Raw genomic sequence first — 16,540 nt, 5'->3', positions numbered from 1 at the left:
ATCCAAAATCAGACACTGCCTGCCCATTGAAGTCTTCCACACGGGCAGTAAAAACACCATTGCGGTTGACCGGCATTGGAACCGCCCTTTCCGCCCCACCGAGATTGGAACTGCCCTTTCCGCACCACCCGGATTGGAACCAACCATTCTCCCACCCGGTATTGGAACCTCCCCCTTTCCCCCACCGGGATTGGAATCGCCCCCTTTTCTTACCTGGATTGGAACCGCCCTTTCCGCACCACCCGGGATTGGAACCTCCCCCTTTCCCCCACCCGGGATTGGAACCTCCCCCTTTCCCCCACCCGGGATTGGGACCGCCCTTTCCCCCACCCGGGATTGGGACCGCACTTTCCCCCACCCGGGATTGGGACCGCACTTTCCCCCACCCGGGATTGGGACCTCTCCTTCCCACCACCAGCATTGGAACCGCCCCTCAGCCCCCTGGGATTGGAACTGCCCCCCAGAGATTAGAACTGCCCCTCCCCCCAGAAGAACAGACAGACACGAAGGGGTCATCATACAAAATGTTTATTGTGTTGCAGGCAGCTGGAGGCAAAGTCTCGATCTGCGACGTACAAAGGTAGAAAACGGTAGAAACAGCCCTTGAGTCAGGAAAAATCTCCTCCGGAACTCCCCAAATCCACAAGTCTGTGCCGGGGGGAGGGGACACACCCATACATCCTCCATACCACTGCATGTCCTAACTCCCGCATCGGATCCCTGGAATCCCTATCGGCACCCACACACCGTCTACCAGCCCTCCAGGGCACTGCGCACGGCTGGAAGAACATGGAACCCGCACTGATTACTATGCAGTGCTGCACACCCCTCCTAGCGGCTATACAAACGCCATATAACGCATCCCATTGGGTGACACTTTGGAGTCTATTACATAAAAAAAAAAAACTACAAAGTAACAATTCTAGAGAAGTCCGGATTCAGCAACTCAATGTAACATTGGTGATCATTGGTTCCATCCATCTGCCCATTCCCTCCCGCGTTGGCTCCATCCATCTGCCCATTCCCTCCGGCGTTGGCTCCATCCATCTGCCCATTCCCTCCGGCGTTGGCTCCATCCATCTGCCCATTCTCTCCGGCGTTGGCTCCATCCATCTGCCCATTCCCTCCGGCGTTGGCTCCATCCATCTGCCCATTCCCTCCGCGTTGGCTCCATCCATCTGCCCATTCCCTCCGGCGTTGGCTCCATCGAACTGCCCATTCCCTCCGGCGTTGGCTCCATCGAACTGCCCATTCCCTCCCGCGTTGGCTCCATCGAACTGCCCATTCCCTCCCGCGTTGGCTCCATCGAACTGCCCATTCCCTCCCGCGTTGGCTCCATCCATCTGCCCATTCCCTCCGGCGTTGGCTCCATCGAACTGCCCATTCCCTCCCGCGTTGGTTCCATCGATCTGCCCATTCCCTCCGGCGTTGGCTCCATCGATCTGCCCATTCCCTCCGGCGTTGGCTCCATCGAACTGCCCATTCCCTCCCGCGTTGGTTCCATCGAGCTGCCCGTTCCATCGATCTGCCCATTCCCTCCAGTTGTGAGCCCAGCTCCGCCTAGTGGCTGGACGACGGTACTTTCTACAGCTTTTTATCGAAGATCATTCGCTCAGCGGAAAAAATAAATAGCCGAAGAACATTGGATTGTTACCCCGGTCACACAGATCGAACTTCCATGCAGATTCGCCGGACGAACGGCTATACCGATTTTAATAAATAGACCCCTCCGCTCTGCTGAACTGTAAACGTTTCTGACGCAGGAAGCCGCCGAACATCGCGACGCCAAGGAGCAAAAAGGCTTCATAAAACAATCGCCAAACAAGTCCAACCAGAAGAGTTTCTTCCCAAAAAGAAAATAAAAAAAGTGAGTGGGGCACCGATATGAAAATTCTGGTGCCGAAACCGAAAATTCAGGACGCACTTGGCTGAAAAATGGACCGCTTGTAAAAATGTAATTATTGTGGATTATCTGCGCCGAAGACACTAGGGGGCGCCTTTGCACTGAAGTTTTTGGGGTCTCGACTTGCAAAAATCGCATCTCATAGACTTTCATGCAAAGTCACTAGAGAGTGATTCTGCCTGAAAGTCTATGGGACGCCATGCTGCCTGAAAGTCTATGGGACACCATTCTGCCTGAAAGTCTATGGGACACCATTCTGCCTGAAAGTCTATGGGACACCATTCTGCCTGAAAGTCTATGGGACACCATTCTGCATTGAAGCCACTAGAGGGTGTTTTTTGCATGATAGTCTATGAGACGAGACTTTCGTGTGAAATTGCATCTCGTAAACTTTCATACGGTCTATGAGATGCAATTTTGCACTGAAGTCACTAGGGGGCGCAATTTTGCACGAAAGCCTATGAGACACGACTTAGCATGAAAGTCTAGGTCACGCAATTTTGCATTGAAGTCACCAGGGGGCTGTTTTGCATTAAAGTCTATAAGACTAGAGTTTTTCATGTAAATTTGCGTCTCATAGACTTTCATGTAATCTATGAAATGCAATTTTGCATTGAAGTTACTGAGGGATAGTCTTTCATGAAAGTCTGAGACGCGATTTTGTACTGAAGTCACTAGGGGCGCAATTTTGCATGAAAGTCTATGAGACGCGACCTTACATCGAAATCACTAGGGGGCGTTTTTCCATGAAAGTCTATAAGATGCAATTTTGCATTAAAGTCACTAGAGGGCGTTTTTGTATGAAAGTCTATGAGACGCAATTTTGCATTGAAGTCACTAGGGGGCAGTTTTGAATTCAAGTCACTAGAGGGAATTTTTTGCATGAGAGTCTATGAGACGTGGCTTTGCATGAGTCTATGAGACGCAATTTTACACTGAAGTCACTAGGGGGTGTTTTTGCATGAAAGTCTATGGGACGCAATTTTGTACTGAAGTCACTGGGGGGCGTTTTTGCATGAAAGTCTATAAGACATGTCTGCAAAATGCCGATAACACTATTTTCGGGCGACATATTTTGGGCGCCGATATATCGGTGCATCCTGAAAAACTGTAAACTATTATTTCCAGCCTTCGATCGATCAGACCTCATGGGTTGTGTAAAGCAGAACTCTGAACTACATCGTCTCGCCTCATTGGCTTTGCTTGCACTCAGTCGCCGTGCTCTGTCTTGTACAGGCTCTGGAACTATCCATCACACAACATGCAGAATTGTGCCTGGCGGTGCTCCAGAACTGCAGACTGACAACACGCCGTACAAGATCTGTCCCTTTAACAGCTGAATATTAGGTTTCCCATGGTGCTCTGGGGTATCCTTCTTCATATATTGAATATCATTATTCGATACACAAAGTTCTGCATTATCATTGAAGGGAACCTGTCATTAGAAGACCCCAGACAAGGATTGCAGCACCAATATAAAACCCAGAGTGGGCCTCTAACAGGGTCAATGGTCATCCCACCACCAGCGGCTTCTACTTCCATCTACTAGGACAGGAGAGAAGTTCTGTGGGAGGCGTGGCATTGTCTGCTATGGGTTCCTGAGCTGCCAATGATTGGTGCTGTCACATGAGAGGATGGGGGTGGGTCTTATGACCTCCATACCCAGCAGTACAAGCTAGGTCTCCTCCCTCCCAGAGCAGGAGGGTAAATACAAGCTTCTGGTGGCACCACCGTTGGAGATATTTGGCTTCGGTTTCAACTGTAAATCTAATTCCAGAATGTTTCCCCAACACCAACCTTCAAGGCCCAATTCCAGCTGGACAAATACCCCTCCCCGGAGGCTCCACCCACAAAGCTATTATCTTTTAGCAGGCGTGTCTGGTCCAGTCATGTGATGTGGAGGCCCCTCGTCCTCAGTGGTGGGTGGATTCTGAATGCTGCTGAGAATGCGCCTACACAATACAGTGAGCGTTCCCTCTAGCATTCTCCAGGGAGGACAGCCTGAGGACACACCCCCAGGGGGGCAGGTCCATGACTCCCCAGGGACACACCTCTAGGGGGCATGTCCATGAAAACCCCAGGGACACACCTCTAGGGGGCAGGTCCATGACTGCCCAGAGACACACCCCCAGGGGCATGTTTATGAAAACCTCAGGGGGACATGTCCATGACTCTCCAAAAACACACACCCTGGGAAGGTCCAGGACAACCCAGAAACTCAACCCCAGGGGGCAGGTCCATGGCACCCAGGGATTATCATTCAACCCAGAATTAGAGCAGTGGATACACCCCCAGGAGGCAGGTCCATGACATCCCAGGGACACACCTCTATGAGGCAGGTCTATGACACCCAGGATTTACAGACCCCAGGGAGGCATGTCCATGACTTCCTAAAAACGCACACCCTGGAAGGTCCATGACACCCCAGAAACACATCCCAGGGGGGCAAGTCCGTGACACCCAGGGTTTACAGGAAAAGGGTTGAATAGAGCTGGTTATTCAACCCAGAAGAGGAGCAGCGGACACACTCCCTGGGGCAGGTCCATGACATCCCAGGGACACACCCCCAGGGGGCAGTTCCATGACACCCCAGGGACACCCCACCCCCCCCCCCAGGGGGGCAGGTCCATTATTGCAGTCAGAGCCTTTATTTCTTTATCATGCAGGTCAGAATTTTTTTGTGGAAAATGCTAGAATTGGGCTTTCAATTTCAGGTCATAATGACCCCATCAATGCAACCCCAGAGGCAGACCGCCGCTTCTGAAAAACCGTGCGATTAAAAAGATCGCCAAATCATCAGACGCGAAGCCCGCGCCAAAAAAAAATGCGTAAAGACAGAAGGCAGGTTGTCGCACAATGTGGCGGCGGGTGAGTGCACACCACTGGCCTTTATAACTCAAGTGATACCCATCATGCAATGCGAGAGCTTCCTGCATTACATTGTTCAATGTGGGGTGAGAGGGGCGGAGCTTACACAGCGATGTTTGCACACGGGACAATATGGTAATGGAACCATGCCTCCTAGGCTATACCATTCGTGTTAATAACAGGTTCTCTTTAATTGCCAATTGAAATGGGAGCACCAGAACGCAGCGACTGACAGCAGCTTGGGGGGGGGGGGGTCACCAACCCTACAGATATCATTCCATAGAAATACATAAAAGAGATCAAATATCAATCAGAAAAATTCAGACATTATTATTGGACCCGAAGACACTTAAAGGAAAACTCGTCTTTTTTCATCTTCGTTCTGGGAATGTAATTTTAGGAGTTTATATAGATTTTATTTCTTAGGGGTACCTGGGCTCAGAGATGACCTTCAAGGGGGGGGGGGGGGGGGTAGGTTGGACATTACTGTGGAGTACGGCTCCACTAGGCCAAGAGAAGCAGCATTCTGTGGAACGGACCTTCTTCCTTCAGCCTGAGGCTCAATCTGTAATGGGAGTCATCCGATCTCACAGGGCTTTGTGCACCAAAAACCACCAGAGATGGAAATATGGAACCAAGGAGGAGAAGGAGGAGAACCGCCCCAAGAGAACCCATTCATAGTCCCACCTGGATGTTCTCTAGTAGACTGTATATGTAAAAACCAAACGTGAGGTCCAACGTGTCCTCTACATGGACCAGCACACCCCTCTCTAGATGTTAAATCATATATACAGTACCCTGAAGAAGTCCCCCTCCCCCCTGAAATGTCCCCCATGTTGTCATGTTACAATGTATCCCCCTCCCCCCTGAAATGTCCCCCATGTTGTCACGTTACAATGTATCCCCCTCCCCCCTGAAATGTCCCCCATGTTGTCACGTTACAATGTATTCCCCCCTCCCCCCTGAAATGTCCCCCATGTTGTCACGTTACAATGTATTCCCCCTCCCCCCCTGAAATGTCCCCCATGTTGTCACGTTACAATGTATTCCCCCTCCCCCCCTGAAATGTCCCCCATGTTGTCACGTTACAATGTATCCCCCCCCCCCATATAGTCACGTTACAATGTATTCCCCCCTCCCCCCTGAAATGTCCCCCATGTTGTCACGTTACAATGTATTCCCCCCTCCCCCCTGAAATGTCCCCCATGTTGTCACGTTACAATGTATTCCCCCTCCCCCCCATAAATGTCCCCCATGTTGTCATGTTACAATGTATTCCCCCTCCCCCCATAAATGTCCCCCATGTTGTCATGTTACAACCAGAATCATCAATTAATTTTCTTGGGAATTTTCATTGACGGTTCTGGTTATAACATGACAGAATGTGGAAAGTTTCAAGGGGGAGGAAGACTCTTTCAAGGACCTGTACACACTCACTGGCCACTTTATTAGGTCCACCTTGCTAGTCCCGGGTTGGACCCCCTTTGCCTTCATTCTTCGTGGCATAGATTCAACAAGGTGTTGGAAACATTCCTCAGAGATTTTGGTCCATGTAGACATGAGTTACTTTCGCCTTTCTATCATCTGGAACCAGTCTGCTCATTCTCCTCTGACATAAACAAGGCATTTTCCTCCACACAACTGCCACTCGCTGGATATTTTCTCTTTTTCGGACCATTCTCTGTAACCCCCAGAAATGATTGTGGGAGAAAATCCCAGTAGACCGGCAGTATTTGAAATACTCAGATCAGCCCGTCTAGCACCAACAACCATGGCATGTTCAAAGTCACTTGAATCCCCTTTCTTCCCCATTCTGATGCTCGGTTTGAACTTCAGCAAGTCGTCTTCATGTCTACATGCCTAAATACACTGAGTTGCTGCCATGTGATTGGCTGATTAGCAAGCAATTGAACAGGTGGACCTAATAAAGTGGTGGTGCGTGTATACTGTAGGCAATAGCAAGCTGGGAAACAGCTTGTCTCTACATACAGCCACGCTATATGTCCAAATGGCTGACCTCACATCTACATGACTTTACTGGATTATCCTGTTCCAAAACCATGGCCATTAATATAGGGTTGGCCTCCCTCCCACTCCTTGCAGCTATAACAGCTGCCACAAGTCTTTTGTGGGAATTGGTAAAGTCAGGTACTAATGTTGGACAGAAAGACCTGGCTAGCAAATGGATATCCAGTTGAACCCAAAGGTGTTCAGCAGGGTTAAAGTCAAGGCCCTGTGCAGGACACTTGAGCTCCTCCCCATCAAACAGATCATACCATGTCTTTATGAAGCTGCTCAGTAGGGTTGAGGTCAGGGATCTTGTGAAGGACACCTGAGTTCCTCACCATCAAACTGGTCAGACCATGTCTTTATGAAGCTGTTCATTAGGGTTGAGGTCAGGGATCTTGTGAAGGACACCCGAGTTCCTCACCATCAAACTGGTCAGACCATGCCTTTATGAAGCTGTTCAGTAGGGTTGAGGTCAGGGATCTTGTGAAGGACACCCGGGTTCCTCTACAGCAAACTGGTCAGACCATGTCTTTATGAAGCTGTTCATTAGGGTTGAGGTAAGGGCTCTGTGAAGGACACCCGAGTTCCTCACCATCAAACTGGTCAGACCATGCCTTTATGAAGCTGTTCAGTAGGGTTGAGGTCACGGATCTGTGCAAGAGACCTGAGTTCCTCTACACCAAACAGATCATACCATGCCTTTATGAAGCTGCTCAGTAGGGTTGAGGTCAGGGATCTTGTGAAGGACACCCGAGTTCCTCACCATCAAACTGGTCAAACCATGTCTTTATGAAGCTGCTCAGTAGGATTGAGGTAAGGGCTCTGTGAAGGACACCCGAGTTCCTCACCATCAAACTGGTCAAACCATGCCTTTATGAAGCTGATCAGTAGGGTTGAGGTCACGGATCTGTGCAAGAGACCTGAGTTCCTCTACACCAAACTGGTCAAACCATGTCTTTATGAAGCTGGCTTGGTACAGTCATGGTGGTACAGAAAAAAGGTCTTCCTTAAACTGTTACCACAAGGTTGGAAGAGCACAATGGTCTACAATGCCTTGTTACGCTGTAGTATTACCAGTATCATTCACTGTATGCCTGCACTACATTATCAGGCGGGTAATCCACAAACGTTTGGCTATAGAGTAGGTGTGATAGTTCAGGTCTTGCTAAAATATTGACCATCTAGTGTATGTAGTCATGACTGTGCCGTCTAACTGCCACTAGGACCTGAAGAAAGGATCCCACCAAAGCCTTCATCACACAAGGTATGGAGTTTTCCTGAGCTGCTCGAGGACAATAGGTCTTCAAGGAGGTCTTCAGGACAGAAAGATCTATTTTTGGTCTGGGAATAGTTGAAAAACATCAGCAAAAACCCACCTTCGTTTCATTGACTACAATATGCTGCTTGATTTTTGATCTAGCATAAAAAATCCTGACACAAAAGAGACAAAGGTCTACAATAATCCCACACTAATGGGGATAAACGGACTAAAAACTAAAATGGGGGCCAAAACTGCAGCACAAATAAATGGTTAATTTCTATTGAAATAATGACTTACAACATGATTAGAGGGATAAAAATTCACAGGAAAGTCTTTCAAGATGCCTTCATAAAACTAGCAAAACCTACCTACAAAGTACGTCTGAAATATTGTGCAACGATTAGACCGATTGTACTTACAAAATGAGTGTTCATTCACATTACAAAAAATGGTGCATGTTGAGTTTTTGAACCACTGACTGGAACTGCCTAATCTAAGTGATAAGGACCTTCAATATCTGTAAGAAAAGCTCACTTGCACGCCAAAAGGAGCACATCTAAAGCAAAGGCGGCCTACCAGTGGGGCCCATGCTGTAAGGTGATGCTCTAGTGAAGGGCACGGGACTGTCCGCTAGGCTATGTACAAGCAGTAAATGTGAACACACTAATGTCAGCAATCAGTCTTTGGTCAGTGAAAGCGTGATTCCATTAAGAGAAGACCATCAAATACAGAAACCAACTCAACAAGCTGAACGTCTACTCAAGGAGGCATTCTCACTTGACAGGATGGACACTGGATTATGTGAACCACATCAAAGTGGCCATCTGCCAGGTCTTTGCATGTAGCCAACCACGGTAGCTAGTTGTTGAGTGGCTTAGACAAATGATTCCACTTCGTATAAGTGGCAATCTTGAGTCAAGCTGGCCCAAGACATTAAAATGGAACCTCAAACCTGTATTAAGTTCAGCATAGGACTCCACTGATTGATTATCCTATGAGCAAAGCCTACATGCTGAGCAAAAACTTTATCATTTCATCAAAATAGACGAATGGCAAAACCAACTCAACAATTTGAACATCTACTCATGGAGGCATTCTCACTGGACAGGATGGACACTGGGTTATGGGAACCACATCAAAGTGGCCATGTGCCAGGTCTTTGCATGTAGCCAACCACGGTAGCTAGTTGTTGAGTGGCTTAGACAAATGATTCCACTTCATATAAGTGGCAATCTTGAGTCAAGCTGGCCCATGTCATTGAAATGGAGCCTCAAACCTGTATTAAGTTCAGCATAGGACTCCACTGATTGATTATCCTATGAGCAAAGCCTACATGCTGAGCAAAAACTTCATCATTCCATCAAAGTAGACTAATGGCCAAACCAACTCAACAACTTGAACATCTACTCATGGAGGCATTCTCACTTGACAGATTGGGCACTGGAGTATGTGGGCCACATCAAAGCATGTCCAACAGTGGTCATATACAGGGTCTCTGAATGCAGGAAACCATGGTAGCTAGTTGAGTGGCTTTGACAAGTAATTACACTTTGTAGAAGAAGCAAATTTGGGTCAAGCTGGCCCAAGACATTAGATGGCACTCAAAACGTGATAAGTTCAGCATAGGACTCCAAAGACTGATTATCCCATCAGCAAAGCCTACATACTGAGAAAAAAAACTTCATATATATAATTATCTCTGCATAACAGACTATTGGCCAATAGATATTCCCCCCCCCCCAAGGAAAGACTGGCCTGAGCTATTTGTTGATGTCTAAGCTCATACCATGACTCAATCCCACCACAATTCGTAATACTGGACAACCATCAAATGTCAACGTGGTCAACTAGGCTGCTTCATTGCAACAAAATCACCTCATTTCATTTTTCACACCCACTACAAAAAGGCACACAATGTTCCCTTATATGAGCTTATAGGAAATAAAAAATATATAAAAACAAATGAACCACAAATAACCAATAAAGTATTGTGAGAGGGTGGCGAAGGAGCAAGAGGAGGTGCATCAGAAGGAAACGAGATCATTTGTCCAGTTCTGTCGGGTTGGAAAAGGCACAAAGGTCGTGTTGCAGGATTTTCTCTTTTTTTTTTTTTGCAGGACGGGTTTTGTGCTGTAAACATGTGAGAGAGCGGTCTTCCATGGAGAGGTGACTGTACCTCTCCCCTGTGACCGGGAGAAGGACCATAGCTGGTGTCTTGGCAGCTCGGGTGAAGGATTGAGGCAGTATAGCAAAAGATGCAACAACAACAGCATTCTAGAAAAGATTTCCCTTCTGTGCAGAGAGGTTTAGCCCCCTGGAGAGAGCGTCGAAGGCCACGGCATGCACCATTCCAAATCTTGTCCTTCACGTGAGACCAAACTTAGAGAAAAAGAAAAAAAAAGCCACAGCATGCACTGAACCAAAGTCTCTCCCCCAGCTGAGACCAGAGTTTAGGAGAGCAGGTGGAGGTCATGCAGCAAACCCTTTCATTTCCCGCAGGTGAGGCCAGATCTCTAAAAAAAAGGAGAGCAAAAAACCCAAAAGGCCACAACCTGCTACTGAACCACAACCTCTCTCTGCTACAACACTGTGCCCACTTATCCACTGAAGGAAATGTTCTCCACACGAAAAGGCTGGAGATCCAAGGGTAGTCAATAAAGTCCTGCTCATGAAATATTACAGTTCTGCAAGGCTAAACCTCCAGTAAGCATGAAGCCATCACATTTGTGCATGCAATAAGGCAACGGTACTCAGTGAGAGAGGAGATAAAGAGCTCCACAAGCTACTTATGGACAGAGTAGCCTTGCTTTGGTCAGGTCTCCACTCCACCATGCAATCACTGCTGACAGCGGAGGTTGAGCCTCTATTACTTCATGCAATCACTGCTTACAGCCAAGGTTGGGTCTCCACTCCTCCATGCGGAAAATGGAGGTTGGGTCTTTACCACCCCCCCCCCACTCCATGCAATCACTGCGAACAGCTGTGGTCGGTTCTCCATTACTTCATCCAATCAATGCCGACAGCTGAGGTTGAGTCTCCATTACTTCATGCAATCACTGCTGACAGCCGAGGTTGGGTCTCAACTACTCCATGCTGCTGAAAATGCAGGTTAGGTCCTCTCCGTGCAATCATCTGACAACGGTTGCCTCCTGAAAACTTCTCTATAAAAAAAAAATCCTGAAGCCAGTGAAGTGTAAACATATCTGACCCTACACACTTATACCAGGTATCGTTATACAGAGAAGTCATCTAGATTTGACAGTACAACCTAAAAACGACCACATGCAGCCACTATGCAAGGTAGATGACCAATGGAAGGTTCCTCAACAATTCACGGCAGATGACCAACGAATGGTTCCTCAACAATTCATGGTAGATGACCAACGAATGGTTCCTCAACAATTCATGGCAGATGACCAACGAATGGTTCCTCAACAATTCATGGTAGATGACCAACGAATGGTTCCTCAACAATTCATGGCAGATGACCAACGAATGGTTCCTCAACACCAATGATGACTTACGCCCAGAGCAGTGAGGAAGATGGCATAGAGCAGATGGTTTCCAGTAACTAGGAGGGTGTGCATGAGAATAATGGACTATGGTCATATGACAAGAAGGCAAAGAGGAGAAGCAACGGAGGACCATGATTCATCAATACAAGATGATCTCCTCATCCTTTTCGGGGTTAAGGCTTACAAAGAAGCTCTCGTGGGAAGATTTGGCACATGCTACAAGCCAAGAGGAACCCGATTCACAAACCAACGGCTCCAAGCTGCATATCCACATCACAGCAAGGCAGAATGGGCCCCGTCCATGCAAAATATAGAACCAAATAAATGCACATGTGTATACCTCAAAGCACACACTTCCATGCATCATCACATCATGTAACAAGGACACTGAACACTGAGAAACACGTATGTAACGGGCACAACGAGGCAGTGGTGAAGATGCAGGGATGGATGCTGTGATGTCATGAGTGATGTAACAGGCAGCAGAGCGCAGAGAAATCTGAGGAGGCTGTTCATAAAGATCACCAAATTGATTTTACTTCATTTTTCTTTAGTTCCATTAACGTTGAAAAAAATGTTAGTATATCTAAAGCCAAAAAAAAATATAAAAATAAAAAAAATCTGTGCTCATTTTATCAGACTTGACTTCACTTCCTGTGCTGCAGACACAACAGGAAGTGAGAGGGAATCTCTACAAAGCAAGACGAGTTGTCACTGGAGCCGGTGTCCCCATTAAAGATTTCCCCTCTATACTTGTTTTGGCGTCAACTCCAAATTGTGAATTTCCCATTCCATTCAAATCTTGGGACAATGTCACCTGGACAGACGGAAGGCTTAATCTAGGAGTGGCCACCGGGACAGAAAGATAGAGGGGTAAATCCAAGGGTGGCCACCGATAGAGATGTTCAGTCTAGGGGTGGTCACTAGGACAAATAGAGGGATGAATCTAGGGGTGGCCACCAATAGAGATAGAGAGGTTCAGTCTAGGCGTGGCGACCAGGACAGAAAGATAGAGGGATGAATCTAGGGGTGGCCACCAATAGAGATAGAGGGGTTCAGTCTAGAGGTGGTCACCGGGACAAATAGAAGGATGAATCTAGGGGTGGTCACCGGGACAAATAGAGGGATGAATCTAGTTGTGGTCACCGGGACAAATAGAGGGATGAATCTAGGGGTGGTCACCGGGACAAATAGAAGGATGAATCTAGGGGTGGTCACCGGGACAAATAGAGGGATGAATCTAGGGGTGGTCACCGGGACAAATAGAGGGATGAATCTAGGGGTGGTCAATGGGACAAATAGTGGGATGAATCTAGGGGTGGTCAATGGGACAAATAGTGGGATGAATCTAGGGGTGGTCACCGGGACAAATAGAGTGATGAATCTAGGGGTGGTCACCGGGACAAATAGAGGGATAAATCTAGGGGTGGTCACCGGGACAAATAGAGGGATGAATCTAGGGGTGGTCACCGGGACAAATAGAGGGATGAATCTAGGGGTGGTCAATGGGACAAATAGAAGGATGAATCTAGGGGTGGTCACCGGGACAAATAGTGGGATGAATCTAGTTGTGGTCACCGGGACAAATAGAGGGATGAATCTAGTTGTGGTCACCGGGACAAATAGAGGGATGAATCTAGGGGTGGTCACAGAGACAAATACAGGGATGAATCTAGGGGTGGTCACCGGGACAAATAGAGGGATGAATCTAGGGGTGGTCACCGGGACAAATAGAGGGATGAATCTAGTGGTGGTCACAGAGACAAATAGAGGGATGAATCTAGGGGTGGTCACCTGGACAAATAGAGGGATGAATCGAGGGGTGGCCAAGGTGAGCACCGAATGCAGGATCCAGTGCCCGAAGTAAACCCTCCAGGCTGGCCTCGCTGTTGCACGGTCTGGGTTAAGTTCCCAACATGTACATAGGGGGTATCCAATCTGAAAACTGCTTTCAAGTGCTGAGACTCGTAAGGCTCTGAGATGAAGTAGAGAAGAAAAAATTACAGAATGGTTTAGAAAGCTTTTCCACATAAGAGGTCCTTCAACTGGAAGAAAGGTCCATCAACTGAAGTCCTCGTGAGGCTCTGTGATGGAATGGTTTAGAAAACTCCTCCATAGAAGAGGATCATCAACTGAAGAAAAGGTCCATCAACTGGAGTCTTATAGAACTGAGTTACATGGGGTGCACTGGGAGGTGTTCCCACCAATGTACAATCGGCTGAAGGGATCGGCATAGAACCCCTTGCCTAGGACTTCCTGGACTGTCCGATTAAGAGAAACTTTTTGGCTTTAGATGTACTTTAAAAAAAAAGTCAAAAAGCAGTTAAAAAAAATTGAGGAACCTCTGCAGCACCCTAACAAAACTCTGTTTCCATTTTTCCTGCACTGAATATGTATTTCCCACGATATAAAAAACCAAGAACACCAGTTGGATCTTGATGAACAGCCTCCCGAAAGGTCCAAGCGGCTAAGCTGCCACCATGGGTTTGGAGGCATGAGGCGCCAAGGTGCGGAAATACGACCACACAATGGGCTTTATACCACGTAGGACGTCGGGCCCTTCCACGTCAGCATGCTGCATTGTATAGCGATACCGAGTACCTCTGCTAGCCCTTAGTGCTCTTCAAGCTGCATAATAATCGAGTCTCTCCACTCGGGTGAAAACACTGAGCTGTACGTAATACTGGGTTACTATGTAAACGGGTCGTGTATACGGATACCGAGTATCTCCACACATTTCAAGCGCTGTGATCTATGTGACTGCATTGCTGCCGTCAGGGACCGCAAAACACTGCTCTGTGCACCTGCCCCATCAGATCAACATTTCTTAAGCTCCGCCCCTGAGGAGCCCAGAACAGGACTGGGATCTGCCATGTGAACGGAGCAGATCTGAGGTGGGAGAGGGGCATTCTGTTATACAGCGTCACTCAACGGACAGCAAAATAGGCGAGTCCAGAACTAGATCGTCGAGAACTCTGTAGTGGATCAATAGTTGTAGAGATTTCTGTCCAAGTGCCCCTCCACCCATCTCCTCAGATCCGGAAGGTTGGAAGTGGTTATCTCGGGCTGTGTGGCGCCCTAGAAGTGCAGGCCTGTAAGTATAGTGCAATAATACTTCATCTCGCTGGTCTTCAGGGTGGAGGGTTGGCACAGGCAGTCACAGGGGAGTCAAAAAAACGGGGAAACCTCTGGCCTCCTAGAGAAGGTTTTATCTTCTGTCGGCAGGAGGGTCCTATGTCTCCGGCCACCACAGAAGGCACAGGAAGAGTCTCCGGGAAAAGAGGGGTTCAGGAAACGGAGGACGAGGAAGGGCGCCAAAAACACCACTTGTTCTTGCTGTGCTGCTTGCGGATGAGCTCCTCCTCCTTTTCGCGCTCCTTCTTACAGCGGAGGTAACGGTCTTCCTCTTTCAGGTACCACACCGGAGGCCACCGAAAACGCTCAAAGTGGCTTTTGTTTTCTGGGGAGACAGAGAGCACATCGCTGTTAAGGGCTGATCTCCCGGCTCCCTCTATTCCTCACAACTCCGCCCCCTTACTCACCTAAAACCACCCACACTTCGCTCCAGATTCTTCTCTCCACCTTCTTTGGGTGTCCATGTTGCTGGTTGTGCGACACGGACACTTCCTATTGGCTGTCCAGCGGAGGGGTCCTCTCAGAATCCAGAAGAGAAGCCTGCAGAGGCGACAGGCCTTGCCGGTGAGGACATCTGCCCCTTCCCCGGCAAAGCACTTGTCCCCATGTTGAGAATGACAAGGGCCGCTTCCCCACAACCTTAGCCCGGTGGATGAGGTCTACCGGTGGACGCGGAGGGGCTACGGGTGGACGCGGAGGGGCTACGGGTGGACGCGGAGGGGCTACGGGTGGAGGGTCTACGGGTGGACGCGGAGGGCCTACGGGTGGACGCAGAGGGCCTACGGGTGGACGCAGAGGGCCTACGGGTGGACGCAGAGGGCCTACGGGTGGACGCAGAGGGCCTACGGGTGGACGCAGAGGGCCTACGGGTGGACGCAGAGGGCCTACGGGTGGACGCAGAGGGCCTACGGGTGGACGCAGAGGGCCTACGGGTGGACGCAGAGGGCCTACGGGTGGACGCAGAGGGCCTACGGGTGGACGCAGAGGGCCTACGGGTGGACGCAGAGGGCCTACGGGTGGACGCAGAGGGCCTACGGGTGGACGCAGAGGGCCTACGGGTGGACGCAGAGGGCCTACGGGTGGACGCAGAGGGCCTACGGGTGGACGCAGAGGGCCTACGGGTGGACGCAGAGGGCCTACGGGTGGACGCAGAGGGCCTACGGGTGGACGCAGAGGGCCTACGGGTGGACGCAGAGGGCCTACGGGTGGACGCAGAGGGCCTACGGGTGGACGCAGAGGGCCTACGGGTGGACGCAGAGGGCCTACGGGTGGACGCAGAGGGCCTACGGGTGGACGCAGAGGGCCTACGGGTGGACGCAGAGGGCCTACGGGTGGACGCAGAGGGCCTACGGGTGGACGCAGAGGGCCTACGGGTGGACGCAGAGGGCCTACGGGTGGACGCAGAGGGCCTACGGGTGGACGCAGAGGGCCTACGGGTGGACGCAGAGGGCCTACGGGTGGACGCAGAGGGCCTACGGGTGGACGCAGAGGGCCTACGGGTGGACGCAGAGGGCCTACGGGTGGACGCAGAGGGCCTACGGGTGGACGCAGAGGGCCTACGGGTGGACGCAGAGGGCCTACGGGTGGACGCAGAGGGCCTACGGGTGGACGCAGAGGGCCTACGGGTGGACGCAGAGGGCCTACGGGTGGACGCAGAGGGCCTACGGGTGGACGCAGAGGGCCTACGGGTGGACGCAGAGGGCCTACGGGTGGACGCAGAGGGCCTACGGGTGGACGCAGAGGGCCTACGGGTGGACGCAGAGGGCCTACGGGTGGACGCAGAGGGCCTACGGGTGGACGCAGAGGGCCTACGGGTGGACGCAGAGGGCCTACGGGTGGACGCAGAGG

The 16,540-nt window shown here is 49.9% G+C and overlaps 1 protein-coding gene across 2 annotated transcripts in view; it reads right to left on the bottom strand.

Moving 5' to 3' along the window:
* Positions 1–8,294: 8,294 nt before the first annotated feature.
* LOC149442167 (rho-related BTB domain-containing protein 2-like) overlaps positions 8,295–16,540 on the bottom strand; it is a 42,968-nt gene continuing 34,722 nt past the window's right edge. For both annotated transcript variants that reach the window (XM_089656436.1, XM_089656437.1), the window contains one exon: positions 8,295–15,017. In XM_089656436.1, the coding sequence (XP_089512562.1) occupies positions 14,845–15,017 (173 nt within the window). In that variant the 3' untranslated portion in view covers positions 8,295–14,844. The remainder of the gene's footprint in view (positions 15,018–16,540) is intronic.

This window comes from Staurois parvus, unplaced genomic scaffold (assembly GCF_062004578.1).
Source record: "Staurois parvus isolate SC_StPar_1 unplaced genomic scaffold, SC_StPar_1.0 ptg000905l, whole genome shotgun sequence".
Taxonomy (NCBI): domain Eukaryota; kingdom Metazoa; phylum Chordata; class Amphibia; order Anura; family Ranidae; genus Staurois; species Staurois parvus.
Note: the sequence above shows the minus strand (reverse complement) of the source record. Positions and strands in the feature narration are given on the sequence as shown.